General features: G+C 38.2%; 1 protein-coding gene across 1 annotated transcript in view; it reads right to left on the bottom strand.

The window, feature by feature from the left end:
* The window catches only part of MOSMO (modulator of smoothened), a 72,615-nt gene continuing 53,476 nt past the window's right edge, over positions 1-19,139 (bottom strand). Inside the window, exons 2-3 of the mRNA XM_069570320.1 lie at positions 5,661-5,873; positions 1-814 (exon numbers count right to left, since the gene is read on the bottom strand). Of these exons, the coding sequence (XP_069426421.1) occupies positions 630-814; positions 5,661-5,873 (398 nt within the window). The 3' untranslated portion in view covers positions 1-629. The remainder of the gene's footprint in view (positions 815-5,660; positions 5,874-19,139) is intronic.

The following is a 19,139-nucleotide window of genomic DNA, read 5'->3' as shown; positions in this document are numbered from 1 at the left end:
TTTTTCTTTTTTTGTACACAGAGAATAGGGAATTTCAGAATTTTTACATACATTTTAGCAAAGAAGTTTTGATCTATTGGCTTCTTGGTGCAGTGATGCAATGGCAATCCATTCTGGTGCCAAAGACTCATACCATTACAAGGAAGCTGTGAACACTAATTTCTTAGGAGGTGAGGCCAGCCCCACATGAACATCTTTTGCATCCCTCTGGTCCGCCATGATTCATAAATACTTAGACTTTTTTCTTTTCCTCCCTCAAATGAATCATTAGACGTTAAAAATGGAACAACAGAGTACAAAGGGCCACATGCTTTTCGGTATAAAGCATTCTCCTTCACTAGGTTGCTATCACAGTGCAGACCTGACTGCCTGAATATGCTCAGGAGATTTAGTCAATATTGTCTGTATTTGGTTATGGAAAAGGCTCTCCTTATTTTTGTTTTTAAATCCAAAGTGCATAGTGAGAACAAATCAAAGCATTTTTTTTTTCTTTTCAGCATCAGTTTCATCTAAGCATCTTCCTATGTGAGGACTACTCAGATGCCTTGCCTTTGTCCTCCCCACCCTCCAAAAATAAAAAATAAAATAAAATTAAAAATAATAAAAGAGTCAAGCAATTTAGACATTCATCAGCCTGGTAAACAAACTTTGCCGGCAAATAGAAGTCCTACTATTGTAAAGAAAATTGATAAGACAAAAAGTACATATGATGACCCAACTACTGTGTTGTTGGGTAATTTATAAGGTTGACCTCCGACTTCATTGATGTAAAATCCTATTGGAAATATTAGGGCAGCCATACAGAAAAGGATCACTGTAAAACAAACCAAAACATAATATTAGTAACATGGTTTGGTGATTAAGAAAACAATGAAAATTTGGCACAAAGGAAGTTTATAAGCAGGGTTGTGGACTGATGACAACATGGTCAAATCTGTTACAACATGGACCACTTGTAAAAAGGTTTGCATATATTACAGATCCTCCAAGCTTAACAATTAAATACAACAAAAGCTGGTTTAGCCTTTTACATACAGTTTTGAATACAACCATTAAGAAAGGCCACCAAACCTACTAAGTAATTGTATATACAATTCTTGACCATTTAAAGCAGTGGCAAAGGGCTCAGTCAGACAGGGGCAAAGTTCTGGCTCTACTAGAGTAATCTTAGTCTTCTGAAATTCTGAAAATGGGTAAGTTGTAGGAGAATAAACAAAACAATTTTAAGTCCTTTGTGCAGTGCCAGGTTGATATTCAGTGCTGAATAAATGTTGATTATTATCATCCTAGTATTATTTTCCCAATTCTCTGCTCTTCTCAGTTGATATGTTATAAGGAATTGAGAAAAGGTACATACAAATATAGATACTATTTACCTTACTCTGATTTAAAATCAGCTAGTGGAAAGAGCCACAGACTTCTGATATGTGGAACAAACTGCAGGTGTCTCTCTCTCTCATGGACAACATTCGAAAAAAATAAAAAAGCACAACTCTCCCAGGTTTCTGACTGCACAGAGTTTAAAGAGGGGGATGGTGGGGAAATCTTTGAGTTTTGTATACAAATACAATGAAATATATTATTTGCTAAAATGCTTTTAGAAAGATATCAGAAAACCCAGTGTTTGGGCAGAAGTTATTCCATAGTTGGTTGTTTTAGAAACTATGTGCTCCCCTATGCTACCAAAGAAAATCTCTTCTTAAGAAACACAAATTACCTATAAATAGGCTGGCTCTTCCAAGAAAATATTTTGTGCTTTTTGAAAGCATATTCATAGTCTTTCAACTTTCTCTGAAGGCAGAAATATTTCCTCAGTATATTGTGAAGGCAGAATACTACAGTCATCCCTATTACTAAATCAATGAGAAAAGTTTTCTGTGTTAAACCCATTCCCAGCAATAATGACAGAATCCTGGATGAATATACCAGTTGACACTTGTCCTAAATTATTTGTGTTACTCAATCAACAAAATTTAATAGGAGAGTTCTGAAAAGGCCAATTAGAAATATTTCCTGGATGGAATAGCTCCAGAAATGTAGTAAAAGGCAACATTTTCTTAAGTAATACACTAGCTTAAGAAACACACCAGCACGCTTGTTTGCTTTGCACCGTTTACGTGACTATTTTATATTAAATCGACATAGAGTTTGTTTTCATTTTGGGCATATGACCACACCAAATAATGTTACATAAGCAGATTTAGATTCTTTTAGATACCTACTACAAAGCGAATGAAAAATTCAGGTATTAAGCATTAGATTTTTTGGCCTTTCTGTTGTATAGTTAGCAATAAACAACTTTATTAGCACTGCCAATGTCCCCTCATCAGTGTTATTTGTCACCAACCTTTAATGGTTCTTATGTCTTAATGTGGTTTGGTAAATAAAATGAAACCACAATCTAAATAGCTATAGACAATCTAATAAAAGCAATGGGAAAACATTATTGTCTTAAAAACAATTTGTTATTTAATATAGATTAATCTAACTTCAGGAAACACTAAAATAATTTAGAAGTGCTTCAGACATATGCAGATGTTACTCTTGTTCATTCTGTTAACTGATGTGCCAACTTAATTCCTATCCTTTATTATTTTCTACTGTAAAATAAAAATCTATCCTTTATAGTAATCATTTACCACTTAATGACTATATTTAAAGCAGGGTTTAATATTTTACAAGTGTTAAATATTTTCCAAATTGGTTAGGAACAGCTTAATCAAATTTCAAGGAAGCAATGAACACCTGATTGTATCCAACAGTGATTTCTAATCCAAGGAATCAAGTTATCTATACTTCCTGAGGAGTTTTTAATGCTGGTGGATGAGATTTTTTTTAAGCTCTTGAGACCTGAGAAGTTACTTCAGATCTTAAAATACTGTTTATGCTGCAAATATCTATCAACTTTTGACAATTAAGTTCTGGGTCCTAAAAAAGTCTGTAAAACATATATAAAAAAGTCTGTAAAAACTTCATATCCTGTATGGCATAGATTTCTTGGCAGTGAGAGCCAGATATCAGGTGTACTGGCAGACAAGTAAATTAAGGTGGCAAAAGCAAGGACGAGAAAATAACTTGAAGAAAAAGACACGTCTTTTTGTCACTCTTGCCGCCACAGGTGAGTCCCTAATGTGTGGCTCTCCTTTGAGCACTTCTTCTGTGTAAATCCATTTGAAAATTAATTTAGTTTATATTAACAAAACGACTGAGAAGTACATTTTCAAAGGCTGAATGGCAACACTAGGGGGAGTCCAACCCCTCTTCTGACTGCCACCCCAGTAGACTAGCTGGGGTAACAAAAACAATGCATTTAAGGAAGTTAAGAGAAAGGCTCTACGCTTCCTTAGATGACATCAACCCTAAGATACACTGTTGAACCAAAAAACCAAGATACAGAATAGTATAAATAGAATAAATATGTATTTATAGAACACTCACACATATACATATATGTTTCTACACACAGAACACCTCTGGTAGGAAACCCCAGAAACTGGTGAGAATGGTTGCTTCCAGGAAAGGAGTAGTGGGTAACTGGGTGACAGGGCCATAAATGAGATCTACTTTTCACTTGGTGACCCTTTCATAGGTTCTGAATTATATATCATACACATATTTTAAGAATTTAAATTATTTAAACTGAAAAATAAAGGAAAAAAATTCTACATTTCAAGGTGAACCAGTGAAGTTGCTCAGTCGTGTCCGACTCTTTGCGATCCCATGGACTGTAGCCTACCAGGCTCCTCCATCCATGGAATTTTCCAGGCTAGAGTACTGGAGTGGGTTGCCATTTCCTTCTCCAGGGGATCTTTACGTATGTAAATATTCTCTCTTGAAGAGGAATGAAAAACAAGATAATCAAATTTCTTTCCTTTTATTGAGTCACAAGAATCAATGGCTCATTGAGTAACTTAGTGCTTTTCTTTGACTCATACTACTTTGCTAACTTATATTTTAGATTTTTGATATTCAGAGCACGGAAAGTGAAACTGTTAGTCACTCAGTCGTGTCTGACTCTTTGTGACCCCAAGGACTGTAGCTTCTGTCCATGGAATTTTCCAGGCAAGAATACTGGAGTGGGTTGCCATTTCCTTCCCCAGGGGATCTTCCCAATCCAGCGATTGAACTCAAGTCTCCTGAATTGCAGGCAGATTCTTTACTGTCTGAGCCATCAAGGAATATGCACTCCCAAATTTTAACTAAATCCGTCTGGATGTTATTTTACTTCTAAAGAGTGAATTCTATCTGGACAAGTAACTGTATCTGTAAGTAAAGATTCTCTTTAAATTCCTCATCAGTACCCTTTAATTTAGTAGCCCCATCTCTGTAACTGCCTCTAGACCCTACTATTTAGAAAACTGTCTCAGGAGGTCTGAACTCAAACGAGATCATCAACTTGTTTTACAATTCTTAACAAGGTTGAAGAAGCATTTTTATGTCAACTGCAACTTGATCTACATTTTAAAATTAAGGGAGAAATAGAGGTGAGAATAAAACAACAGATCTGGAAATGTATACATTCTCTAAAGAGAAAGAGCTTCACAGAGAGAGAGGGAGAAAAGAGGCTCATGAACTAATATCCCTATCCTATGATCTTTAAGAATAAATTGAGTATTAACATTAATAGGAATACATGGGATTATGCCTGCCCCTATAAATCCTACATGGCAACATCAAGGAAAGTAAGCTGTGCTATAATATTTATTTTTTAAAAAACTTAAGAAAACCTGAGATGATTATAAGATATTGAATTAGAAATTAAATCCTGTATTATTTGGCATAGGTATAGTTATGTTGTTCTTTAGTACAGAGTTTCTTAACAGGCCCTACTGGCGTCTGGGGCCAGATAAGTCTTTGTTTTGGGGGCTATTCTGTGCATTTGTACACTTCTTAGCAGCATCCTTGGACTCTGCTCACTACATGCCAGTAGCATCCCCTTAGTTGGAATCTATCTATCAATCTAAGATGTTTACAGACTTTGACAAATGTCCCCTGGGGGATAAAACTGCCTTAGAAGGAAGAAAGCAAAATTATAGGAATCTTTCCTTTGTGCATTTTTGTTGTTTCTAGCTTGGGAAAAGCCTGTGTTGTGTTTTCAAATTAAACCAATTTTGCAAAGTACAAGAGAATGTGTAATATATGTATCATACCCTTGGGCATAGCTTAATGGCATAAGAAATGTTGACAAACAACTGTTAGTTAGCTAAATGTGTTGATTTTTCAATGATCACACAACAACTTACAGTAGAAACTCAAATCAATGATATTAAAAAGCAAATCACCACCTTAAACTAATTTATATTTCTGTATATATTTTTCTAGATTTATTTGACAGAAGATACCAATACCTTTAAGAAGAGGCAAAGACTCAGGTTAGTGGTAGCTCTGAGTCACAGGCCTGGAAAACTTATGTCACAGTGTGAGCAAAAATAAAATTCATTAAAATAGCACTTTATTCAAAGCAATTAAGGTCTGGATGTCCTGGTCTTGTGGTGAGAATTCTGAAGAGCTGATGGGACTGCGTGGAGTCTATCTGATGGCCGTGCACAAATGGTGCTCTTTGATGATTAGAGAGTCCTTATTACTGAGACTTGAATATCTTCATAAAAATACCAGTGTGAGTGCCTTCGAGACAAATTTACTTAGCACAGGTTACTTACTTCCAGTGAATGCTATCCATCGAGCATATTTTGTGGCTTCTCTTCGCCAGTGGGAAGCCACCAACAAACCACAAGTGACAGTCAATGAAATGATTCCCATGATGATAAAAAACAGTGTGGTGACCCACTCTGGGGGAAGCCGAGGTGGGATGCATGTCCGGTCTCGCCCATGGATTGTTTGACACTGTCGCACAAGGCCTACAGTGAGTGCTCCTGGGGAGATGCAAAACACAGGAATATGTTAGTGGGTTTGGCACACCCAGGGAATAGTCCCTACCAACACCCCTTAAATCTTATTTCTCTCTGAGTGGGTCATCCCAGCACTTAATCCCACTGGGTCCTACTCTGCAGCATTCTGCTGTAGTCTGTTACGTAGAAATATTTCATTTAACATGCAAAGTAAACTTAAACAAACCCCACCAGTCATAGAAGGCAATTCATTCAGTCATTTATTACTTTTCTGGGTGCTTGAGTCAAGCACTGTTCTAGGCTCCAGGGAAATAAGTGAATAAGAGAGATGAGGTTCCTGCTCTCGCTGGGCTTATCATTCTAGCAGAAATAATCGAAACTTTTCTATTCCCAGATCTAAGTCTCACCGTATATTGTTTTGGCTGAGAAGAAACACACTTAAAAAAAAAATTAAAGGCAAACTTGAACTATTTCTAAGTGTAATATGTAGATAAAATTAAATAATGGATTAAATACTAGATACAATATTATTTTATTAAAATGTAAAAGGTCTAAGAATATTACAATATAAGCATTTTTCCATGAAATTCAAGAAAATGCTAGAAAAACTAGTAAGTTCACCTTGTTTGGTAAGTTCAACAATTTTTGTACAATGTAAAAGTACTCACATTGCTAAATCATTACTAGCATGCTTCAGCAAAAAATCATAGAGGCATCAGTGCTAATTTTTAAAACACCTCTCTCCCATTTAAATAAATGAAAGCATTTTTTTGTAAAACATTAAGTGCTATTTTTAAACAAACATGTTCTCATGTCAAACCCAAGGAACCCCTCTATCAAATTTGGGGTAAATTAATTTACAGAAATCTAGACAAGGAAGATGAAAAAGTAATTATTTTATCCTTTTCCCCACTAAGAAGAACAATTAAAATGTTACTTCTGAGTAAAACTTCCTTGCTTCTCCCTTTAAGAGCAACTAAAAATGGGAAAACAGCTGCCAAAAATACAAGAAATTACTGGAGCCACTGAAAACATAATAGATTTCTGCATCTTTTGTTGGTCTTATTTTCTCACTATGAGCAACAGCTACAACAAAAAGACGTTAACCTCAAAATCACAGCACGTGCCATGAACAAGTTTCTTTGTGAGGCATTTTGGGAAGCTGCCCTTAGTGGGAGAAGACAGACCAGGGCTGGAGCTGTATATATATGTGTATATGTGGCGCTGTTGGATGGGTGCTGCTTTCCTGCAAGTTGCCTTTGCCATTAGTACATTTTTAGAAATAATCAATGTGTTTAAAGAAAACAAAGAAAAAAAAACAGCTCTGCTCTCAAAATTGAGTTGTGGTCTTTTTTTTTTTTTCCTCTAAGGCTAAGTGTAACTTTTCAAGAATGGAAGACAATAACTCAAATGGGCTGGACTTTTTCTCTCAAATCATCTGATAATTAGGCACTTCCTGTGATCTCCGAAGAGGTGCAAAGAGCGTTATAATTATGGGATCATCTCCAGCAAGGTGGAGGAGGTGCGGGGGGAGAGGGGCAGAAAGTGAGCAAGCCTTCATGGTAATGCTACACTATCCGCCTCCTATAGCCGCTGTTTGGAGTGGAGTGAGTTCATAGGCTCAGTTCAAAGTTTCAGACAATCACTAATCCCCTAGATCACGGATTGAACCTGTGTCTCCTGCTCTGGCAGGCAGGCGGATTCTTTACCACTGAGCCACCAGGGAAGCCCAACCTTTTTAGTATCCTGGTAATTGCTTCAGACCAGAAAAGGGGCGACAACAGGGGTGAAGAGGTACCAGGGAGTTGCATAATTGTTCTTAAAATGAATCACTAAAAAGTTTTCTTGAAAAGGAAACTTGGGGGAGAGAGTGTGTCTTATTATGATAAGCCATTTTATAGTAATTTGGGAAATAAAGAAGGCATTCACAGCAGTGCTCAAGCACTTCTATCAGGAAACCATTCCTGATCACTCAGCAAAAAACTTCTAACAAATTACCCTCTGTAGTCACTATCTCATTTATAAAAGCTCTAATTACTGTGAGAATAGACAACAGGCAATAAAAGACCCTCTGGAAAAATTCAATATTATGAATTCTGATTACAGTTAACAACTTCCCTCACTACTTAAATATTGGTACAGACACTTTCATCGGTAACTCTAAACAGTCAGCACAGTGAAATTTAAATTTGAGAATTATTCTTGCTGGTAAATATTTGAGGCTGTAGGTTCAATACATCTCTCCTTCAAAATATTTCTGAGTATCCTTTTGTTGCCCCTCTTATTTTCCATTTATGGGCATGGCAAGGAGGACTCGAATTTAATTTTCTGCGCCTATAGATTGTTATGCTTTCTGAGTAGGACTGCTTTTTCCTCCTCTCCTGAGAGGCACACCACACCAAGTGAATACAGAGATAACAAGTAAGAAAATGAAAATTATAGCTTTCAGTTCAGTTCAGTTGCTCAGTCGTGTGCGACTCTTTGTGACTCCATGAACTGCAGCATGCCAGGCTTCCCTGTCCATCACCAACTCCCAGAGCTTGCTCAAACTCATGACCATTGAGTCCACTGAGATAGCTATACTTTCTAGAAATCAAATGGATATAACCTGACAGATGTTCAGCTTTGAAAGAGGAGTTATGCTCCTATATTTACAAAAGGCCTTATCACCACAAATCAAGACCAAATATTCAACAGCTATGTTCTGGAAGAAAAGAAAGCTAATACTAACAGGAAGATATACTGTATGTAAGAAAATCAACTCACAAATATTTTATTGAGTGTCTCTTATGTGCTCACATTTCTATAGTGGTTTGAGATTATAAAACTAATACTCTGTCACACTTTTGGTTAAAATAGATTTTTTTTTCTTAAATTATGCAAGCCTTAGTGCAAATAGTGGTTGGTCAACATTGTTGCTAATATTCATTTTCCTAAGATTCTAGGGCAATATAATTTATATCAGAGTTACATATTTTCCATAAGCTGTCTGGATGTAGGGAACTGCAAGGGTAACTGTGCTGCTATTGTTGAATGTTATAAACTCAGGTACTGTGAGTACCCGAACTTTCACCAGGTCTTTAAATTTCATCTTTTACCTCAGAGTATTATCTCCTACCTGCAGATTCAAATCCACCACTCACACTGACTAGATAAAATCTTTTATATCCTCCAAATTCTCTGAACACACTTACAGACTGTATCACATAATTGTGCACTTGATTTTTTAAAAATAAATTTTTAATTTATCTATTATTTTTGGCTTTGCTGGGTCTTCATTGCTGTGTAGGCCTTTCTCTAGATGCAGTGTGTAGGCTTCATCATTGTGGTGGCTTCAGGGCACGCAGGCTTCAGTAGTTGGCTTCAGTAGTTGCAGGCACTCAGGCTTCAGTAGTTGGCTTCAGTAGTTGCGGGCACGCAGGCTTCAGTAGTTGGTTTCAGTAGTTGCGGGCACGCAGGCTTCAGTAGTTGGCTTCAGTAGTTGCGGGCACACAGGCTTCAGTAGTGGCTTCAGTAGTTGTGGGCACGCAGGCTCCAGCAGTTGTGGCTCCTGGGCTCTAGAGCACAGGAGCAATAGTTATGGCACATGGGCTTAGTTGCTCCGTGGCATGTGAATCTTCCCAGATCAGGGATCGAACCTGTGTCTCCTGCATTAGCAGGATTCTGTATCAGTGAGCCACCAGGAAAGCCCCATGCACTTGATTTTAAGGTAGCTTCTTTTAGACCCAAACAGAAAATGAGGGAACTGAACGTTTCACTTCACTGAAAGTCCTCAGAATGGCCTGCAGCAGTGGGTGCAAAGCAGGAATTAACAAACATTTGGTGAAATTAAAAAATAAACTAAATTTAAAAATCACGCTGCATTAAGTAAATTCTCTATAGAACTCAGTGTGATTTCTTGAAGCACACTAAATTAAGCATAAACTTAGCCATTCACTAATTTTTTGCTTTATCCAACAGGTCTTCTGTTTCTTGAAGGGGTCTGTAATTCCATTTCCCAAACAGCCAATCCATCTTTACCCTGCAGCTGTTTCCTAGGTAACCAGTCTAGCCAAATAAAAGACTTGCACACAATAGGAAAAAGGAAATCAAACCAGGAACTATAGCATGCCATAGGCCTCTTAGTATCTCACCCGTGTATCAAAACACAGAAAAATAAGTCATAATTTCCTGTGAAGTGGGGAATCTTAACTGAGGAGGCTTTTGACATCCATCATCTATGGATCCAAACACTACTGAAATGATTTAACACAGCCAGTTTGAGCACGTCTGTTGCTACAATGAGGATGATTACAAGGCATGTCATCACCATGTGGAAAAGTGGTGTTAACAGAAAATCTGAAACACAGGCGTCGTAAAGCACTAAGGCACGCATACCCACCAATCCGTCAGAGCAAACTGGGTGCAGTAACTGCTCAATAAACTGGCCATAGATTGGGTTTTCCAATATAGGTCTGAATTTGAAGAAAACGGTGAAGTTATTTAACGTTTGCCATTGCCCTCTTCCATCTTCCCCTTGAAATTTCTTCCTACCCGTGTTCTCTTCATCTCATGGGCTCTCTTTGTTAGTGAAAGGTACTGGGAACTGGCCCATCCAATCGCTACCACTGATGTGGATCTTTTACTCTACTTTCTCTCTGGGGATACAAACATCTGATCTTGGCAAGCTAGCCTGCTAGTAACGTAAGGGTCTTAATGATTGATAAAGGCTTAACATATTGCCCTTTTCAAGAGCATATGTTTAAGTAAGGGACAACCGAACTGAAACTTAGAGTTTTATGTTTTAGTGACAGGTTGGCTGAGGAAATTTAGGAGAATCTGGAGGCAGGTGAGAAGAAGCCTGGTAGGGGCCCCAGTGTGGGCAGTGATATACACCTTCCTGTGTAAGTCATACCCTGGCAGCTCATACTTTAAATGAGTAGGGACACAAGCACAGAAAATAATAGTTCACAGGTAACTTAAAAACTTCACCTATTTAATTTTTTCCTCCAGAAGCACTGCTAGTAATGATTATTTTTTATCAGCTGTGATTTCTGGTTTCTACCTTAAGAAGTTGTTGTTTACTTCCAAAGTTGGGTCCGACTCTTTGCCGCCCCATGGACAGTAGCCTGCCAGGCAAGAATACTGGAGAGGGTTGCCATTTCCTTCTCCAGTGCATGAAAGTGAAAAGTAAAAGTGAAGTCGCTCAGTCGTGTCCAACCCCTAGCGACCCCATGGACTGCAGCCCACCAGGCTCCTCCGTCCATGGGATTAATGTTTGGGTTTATTAGGCCAGTCACCAGTGTCTGCTATAGTAAGTGTCCCTTCCTCTTACTTCCACCTGTTCTTATACCTCCCTGGCACTTCCTGTCACTGGCTGCTATTTTCTTAGCATCCACCACTCTCCTATCTTCTTCACTTCTTCCCTTATATAGCCTAGAGTCCTTGATCCATCATATTACCCCCTAACTTCTATCCTTTCACTGCACCCACCTGGCAAAAACCATAACCCAGATTCAATATAAGTTTTGCCCTTGCACTTACCTCCAGGATGCGGATGCTCAGAGCAGAGGAGTGCCACTGTTAAGTTCCTATCGAGAAACCATCACTATCTCAGGACCATTATTATCCAGAAACAAATTAGATTTCCCTAATTCACCACTTCCCCATTCTCTCCTGCGCCCATTTCAAGTCCGCTGCACTCAATATGAGAACGATCCACCACCCCCTATCACTTCAGTAGATGCCTTCGTCTGTTACTTTTCAGAAAAGATAGGGGTCATCATACAGCAACTCCTTAACTGTTCACCATCAAAACTTACAAATTTATCTGCATATACTTGTTCTTTCATCTTATTGATCTTTCTACCTTTGTTTTGGATCCTATTCCCTCTTACTTTCTCTGAGAACTTGCCTAACATTATTTTCTTTCTCTTCTGGATTGCAAAAGTCTCCCCTATTTTTTAAGACCTGTTTACTTTTTATTGTTTGGCTGCACCACCTGGTGTGTGGGATCCTAATTCCCTGACCAAGGATGAAACCCATGGCCCTTGAATTAGACATGGAGAGTATTAACCACTGGACAGCCAGAGAAGCCCCCTAAGTCTCCCCTATTATAAAACAAGAACACCCCATCATGTCAAGTCATCCTCTGATCTCAACATGCCTGTGTTTCTGTCTGCTCTGCCTAGCATCTTTTGTCCCCGAGCCTGGTCAACAGTTCCTGGCTCCACTTCCCTGAGTTTTGTTCACCCTTAAATCTACTGTAGCTTGGCTTTTACCCCAACCACCCACTGGCACAGCTCTTGCCAGGCTCATTCATCTACTCTGCTGACTTTGATAGATATTTCTAAGTCTTTTCTTAATATTTTAGCAGCATCTGATATAACTTCGTTTCCTCTGGTTTTAGTGGCTCCATATTCTATTTATTTTCCTCCTGCCTCTCTGGTTTTTCGTTCTCTTTTTTCGCAGGCACTTTTTTTCTCTGCCATGGTGTTTCTTAGGGATCTTTGCTGGATCCTGTTTTTCTTCTACACATAGTTTCCTCGATTAAGTCCAAGTCGCTTACAAAAGTCTGGATGATATTGCTTCTTTTTTCCTTTTTCTTCATATTTGGTGTTCAAGTTCTTAAGTTAATTCTTAAATCATCTCTAACAAGCATGAGCACACCAGGCTTTCATATATGCTGTTCCCTCTGCTTAAACTACTCTTTCAAACGGTTACTACCTACAATTCCAAATCCCAGTCACAGTTTATAAGTCACTTCTGGGAAGGCTTCCTCGACAAGCTCATACATTCCCACTCTGGGTGCATCGCTCCTCTATGCTTTCATGACCCCAGTCATAGCATCATAACTGTTTCTTTATTGAACTTGAGGGAAATCCTAAATTTATAGCCAGTAGGTCAGAAATACCCCCTCACCCCAAACTTGTGGCACTCTCTGAATTAGGGGCAATCTTGTGGAAGACAGAGCCCTTAATGTGTGGGATCTGTGCTAACTCTAGGTGGCTACTGTCAGAACTGAAGTGTATTACAGTGTTCTCAGGAGTTAGAATACATACATTTACACAAAAACTTGTATATGAATATCCAAAGCATTATTCATAATAACAAGGAAAGTGGAAACAACCCAAATGTCCACCAACTGATAGACAAAATCCATAGATTATTCAGAAATTTTTTTAAAAAGTACTAACACAAGCTACATGTATGAACCCTATGTTAAGTAAACAACAAAAAAAAAGCCAGACACAAAAGGCTATCAGTCAGTTTAGTTCAGTCGCTCAGTCGTGTCCGACTCTTTGTGACCCCATGAATACCAAAGGCTATATGGTATATTATTCCATGCATATGAAATATAATAAATAGGTAAATCCACAGAGACAGAGATTAGTTGCTGCCAGGGGCTAGGGTAGGAGAAATTGCAAAGTTCGGGGTTTCTTTTTCCTGGGCTGATGCAAATACTCTGAAACTAGATATTGGCAATGACTGCACAGCGTTATGAATATACTAAAAATCACTGAATTGTACACTTTAAAATGATGGATTTTATCTCAAACAGATTAGATTTACCAACAGATTAACCAACTTAATTTCAACAGTATACCAAAATTTTCACCCCAATATCCCTCTATTACCTCCCTTTCTTTTGTACTTATTACCATGTAAATTACATCTTTATACATTGTAAGCCCATCAACACAGTTTCATAATTATTACCCCATTTTAAAGAGAAAAAGAGGACTTCCCAGTTAGCTCAGTGGTAAAAGAATCTGCCTGCCAATGCAGGGGACACAGGTTCAATCCCTGGTCCAGGAAAATCCCACATGCTGCTGAGCAACTAAGCTTGTGCACCACAACTACTGAAGTCCAAGAGCCTAGAGCCTGTGCTCCACAAGAGAAGCGACTGCAATGCAAAGCCTGCGCACTGCACCTAGAGAACAGCCCCCACTTGCTGCAACTGAAGAAGGCCCACACAAAGCAATAAAGACCCAGCACAGCCTAAATAAATAAATAAGCCTTTTAAAGAGGAAAGGATTACTAGCAAAAAGACATTTATACTGACTTTTATTTTCACTTCTGTAGTTACTTTTACTGGTGGATTTCTTCAAGTGGATTCAAAACAGTGCCTCATGCCCTTTTATTTCAATTTGAAGAAAACTCCCCTCAGTATTTCTTACAGGACGAGTCTGTTTGTGATGAATTTTCTCAGTTTTTATTTTTTTAAGAATATCTTGATTTCTCCTTTGTTTCTGAAGGATAGTTTTGCAGAATTTTTAGTTGACAGTCTGTTTCTTGTAGCATTTTGAATGTGTCATCCCACTGCTCTCTGGCCTCATGATCTCTGATGAGAAGTCAGTTGCTAATGGTTTTGAGGATCCCTTGTACATAAGGATTCACTTTTCCCCTGCTGTTTTCAAGATGCTCTTCATGTCTCTGGATTGTTTGACTACGATGTAGCTAGGTGTGAATTACTTTGAGTCTATCCTGCTTGGAATTTGTTGAGATTCTTCAATGTGGAGATTAAAGTTTTTCCATTAAACCTGGAGGGATTTTGGTCATTATTTCTTCAAATATTCTTTAAGTCCCTTCACTGTCCCCCTTCTGAGACCTGTTATGTGTGTGCTAGAATACAATATTCCCCCCTTAACCACAGTTTTGTTTTCCAGTTTGTTACCTGCAGTCGATCGCAGTCCAAAAATATTAAATGGAAAATTCCAGAAGTAAATGATTCTAAACTAAATAAAACTGTTCAAATTTTGGGGGGGTCACAAAGAGTCAAACACGACTGAGCGACTGAACAACAAAATGAAATACTTAGTTTTAAATTGTGAGCTGTTTTGAGTAGCATGATGAAATCTCATGCCATCTGTCTCTGGCCCACCTAGGACACGAATCATCCCGTTGTCCAGTGGTTACACACTGTGTGGGCTACCGCCTGTTAGTCACTTGTTGTTCAGTCACTAAGTCATGTCTAACTCTTTGTGACTCCATGGACTGCAACATGCTAGGCTTCCCTGTACTTCACCATCTCCCAGAGCTTGCTCAAACTCATGTCCAGTAAGTCGATGATGCCATCCAACCGTCTCATCCTCTGTTGTCCCGTTTTCCTACTTTGCCAGCATCAGGATATTTTCCAATGAGACGGCTCTTTGTATCAGGTAGCCAAAGTACTGGAGTAGCCAAAGTACTGGAGCTTCTGCATCAGCATCAGTCCTTCCAATGAATATTCAGGGTTGATTTCCTTTAGGATTTTTGGTCATGTAAGTTATCCAACAGACTCTTGAGGTATCCCAGTGCTTCTGTTCAGGAACCCTTATTTTACTTAATAATAGCCCCAAAGTACAAGACTAGTGACGCTGGCAATTAGGCTATGCCAAAGTGAAACCATAAAGAACTTCTTTTACGTGAAAGGTGACAGTTTTCAGTAAGAAAAACAGTTGTATGCCGAGATTGCTAAGATCTATAGTACAAATGAATCTTCTATCTGTGAATTGTGAAGATGGAAAAAGAAATTCATGCTATTTTTGCTGTTGTACCTCAAGCTGCGTAAGTTATGGCCACAATGTGTTAAGTACTTAGCTAAGATGGAAAAGGCATTCAACGTGTAGGTGGAAGACATGCCAATTGATGGCAATGTGTTACATCAGAAAGCATAGAGTCTATAGGAAAACATCAGCAAAGGAGTCCCTAAAACAAATGATACCAAGCCATTTACTGCCAGTAAAGGATGACTACATAGCTTCAGGAATAGGTCTGGATGGAAGAATATACAAACTATTAAAGAAGTTGTATCTGCAAATGAAGAATCCACTGCCACATTTCTGGCAGTGTTGAAGTTAAAGAGAGATCACATTCACATAACTTTCATTCAATATATTCTTATAATTTTTCTCTTTTAGTTCTTGTTTTTAAGCTCTTACTCTGCCTTATTTATAAAAACTTTATCATAGGTATTTTTGTATAGGGAAAAACATAGTATAGAGGGTTGAGTACTACCTGCAGTTTCCAGCATTTACTGGGGGTCTTGGAACATACCCCCTCATAGGGGAGAAAAAGCAGGAACTACTGCATTTCCCTTACTGAAGTATAAGAGCTCTTTAAATATTAAAGAAATCAGCTATTTATCTGTGATTTGAGCTACAGATTTTACCTGAGATATCCTGAGAACTCCTGCTTTTTCCTAGAGATAGGTTTACCTTCAAAACTTGCTTCTTGTCAAAGAGATGATCAGACCTAAAGAGTAACAATCAATTATACTTGGCAAGAATAGTGTTTCTTAAATCCTGGAATTATTTTCTTTTGGAGTTTAATATTTTAAATCACCACATAAAGCCTCTGGTGCTAGAGATATAGCGAAGTATGCTATTTAAAGACCACAAGGCAGAATAGAGGAACACAAGCAGAACCCAAGTCAATTCACTTTACTTACTCTAGCTTAAGAGAGGATTTCCTTTTAACTTCCAAAATTAAAGTGTTTGAAAATACTTCCACAGAGTGCTTTCTTTCCAAAGCAAACTCTCTGGCCACAAAACAGATGTAAACAACCTCAATCAATAAATCAATAAAACAGAATCAAATAACCTCAACAGATCAAATGTATATATGATGGCATTAGAAATCAATAGAAATAATGGATTAAGAATTAGAAAAGAACTTTTTAGAAAGTTAAAAAATAATTTTCTAATTAGAAAAGAATTAAGATAGATCCCTGTTAATACCCTGTATCAAAATAAGATAGCAGAAATATAAAAATTAAAACCATAAAATAAAAAGAAAAAAAATAGGGGCTTCCCTGGTCGCTTAGTGGTGAAGCATCCACCTGCCAATGTAAGAGACATGAGTTCAATCCCTGGTTCAGGAAGATCCCATGTGTCCCGGAGAAACTAAGCCTGTGTGCCACAACTATTGAGCCTGTACTCTGGAGCCCAAGAGCCACAACTCCTGAGCCCACATGCTGCAACTACTGAAGCCCACGTATCCTAGAATCTGCATTCAACAAGAAAAGCCACAGCAATGAGGAGGAACCACAACAAACAGTAGTCCTTGCTCATCACAACTAGAGAAATGCCCGCACAGCAGCAAGGACCCAGCACAACCAAAAATAAACAAATAAATAAAAGTATTTTTTAAAAAAGGAAAATATACTAGTTGACTGTGTGGTCTTAGGAATGGGGAATACTCTTCAACTATATACGCAAAGTCAGACTCTATAAAGAAAAAGATCATGATTGTAATTTAAAAATAAATAATAACCACTGTGTAATACATATGAAGGGGTAATATTCTTTATATATAGCGAGTCCTTTCAAATCAATATGAAATCGAACATCAAAATTGAAAAATGGACAAAGGATATGAATAAGCAATTCATATAAGATGGCATACAGGATATCTAAAGTATATATACTTTAAAGTTCATGCTTTCCAGTAACCAAAGAAATGCAGACCAAAACAATATTTCTATTTTTTGGCTACAGCAAAAATAAAAAATATTAAAAAAAACACGAAACACCAGGTTGAGGAGGTGAAGAAAGATATTCAATAAGACAAATTTCTAAACGTATTCTTCAGGGCAATTTGGCAACACATATTAAGACCTTCAAAAATATATCCATATCTTCCGATCTAATACATACAAGAATTTAGAATACAGTAAAGGTGGCATTTCAAAATATCAGGGAAAAAAAAAGTGCCCATCAATGAATAGCACTGGGGCAATGCCCATTATTGGGGGAAAAAATAAAGCTAAATATTTAAAATTATGGATAAAAATAAATTCAAAATGTTATATATAGCTAAATATAAAAAAAGAAACAAACCCCAAAACTATAACCCTGAAGACTTAAAAAAAAAAAAGACACAAAACCCTCAGCTCATAAAGAAAAAAGATAAACAAAACTTTAGGGACTTCCCCCACCACGGTGGTGCAATGGTTAACAATTTGCTTTGCAACGTAGATGACACAGGTTTGATCCCTGGTCATTGAACCAAGATTCTACATGTTGCAGAGTAAACAAGCCTGCGTGTGGCAACTACTGAACCCGAGCGCCACAACTAGAGAGTGTTCGCCATCAATGAAAGATCCCACGTGACACAACTAAGACCTGACACAACCAAATAAATAAATATTTCAAAAAACTTTTAAACTTCTTTTAAACTTCTTACTTCTGGAAAGGAAAGATGGAGTGGGGCGGGGTAGGAAAGTTAGATATGAGCAAGAAAACCTGTATTTTCTTTTTTTTCTGGCCACGCTGCATGGTTTGCAGGATTTTAGTTCCTCTCTTCAGGGACTGAATGTGGGCCCCAGCAGTGAAAGTGCCGAGTCCTAACCATTGGACTGCCAGGAAATTCTCTCAGTTTTCATCTTAAAATTTAAAATGCATTCACATACAGTTGATCCTCATTATTTGTGGATTTCATACTTGCAAATATGCTCACCCACTAAAATTTATTTGTAACCTTCAAATCAACAGCTGAGAGGCACTTTAGTGGGCATCCAAAGACAACAGAATGTGTGCAGGATGGCAAAAAGCTGAGTCACCTGACATACACATTTTCAGCTGAAGTCGAACTAGGTGATGCTCTGCCTTGTTTCAGCTCTCATATGGAAAACAAGGGTCCTTTCCATGGTCTCTTTATGCTATGTTTTTACATTTGTGAGGTGTTTATTGGCGATTTTACTGTTCACTTTTTAATTTTTTTGGCTGTGCTTCAGGGCACATAGGGTCTTAGTTCCTTGACCAGGGACCAAATTGGCATCCCCTACATTGGAACTGCAGTCCTAACCACTAGACCCCCAGGGAAGTCCAGAATTGGCTGTTTAAAATGGCCCCCAAGTATAATGCCCAAGTGCTGCCTAGTGTTCCTAAGCAAGGCTAAGTGTTCCTAAGTGTTCCTAAGGAAGGCTGTGGTGTGACTTTCAGAGAAAAAACATGTGTCAGATACACTCTGTTCAGACATGAGTTATAGTGCTGTTGGCACCATATTATTATATATTATTAGTAGTGTATGGAGAAGGCAATGAACCCTCCAGTACTCTTGCCTGGAAAATGCCATGGATGGAGCAGCCTGGTAGGCTGCAGTCCCTGGGGGTTGCTAAGAGTTGAGCACGACTGAGTGACTTCACTTTCACTTTTTACTTCCATGCATTGGAGAAGGAAATGGCAACCCACTCCAGTATTCTTGCCTGGAGAATCCCAGGGACAGAGGAGCCTAGTGGGCTGTTGTCTATGGGGTCACACAGAGTCGGACACGACTGAAGCAACTTAGCAGCAGCAGTAGTGTATAATATTTGTATATTAATATATC

The sequence above is a fragment of the Ovis canadensis genome, chromosome 24 (assembly GCF_042477335.2).
Source record: "Ovis canadensis isolate MfBH-ARS-UI-01 breed Bighorn chromosome 24, ARS-UI_OviCan_v2, whole genome shotgun sequence".
In the NCBI taxonomy this organism is placed as follows: domain Eukaryota; kingdom Metazoa; phylum Chordata; class Mammalia; order Artiodactyla; family Bovidae; genus Ovis; species Ovis canadensis.
This window is presented reverse-complemented; position numbering and strand designations above follow the sequence as displayed.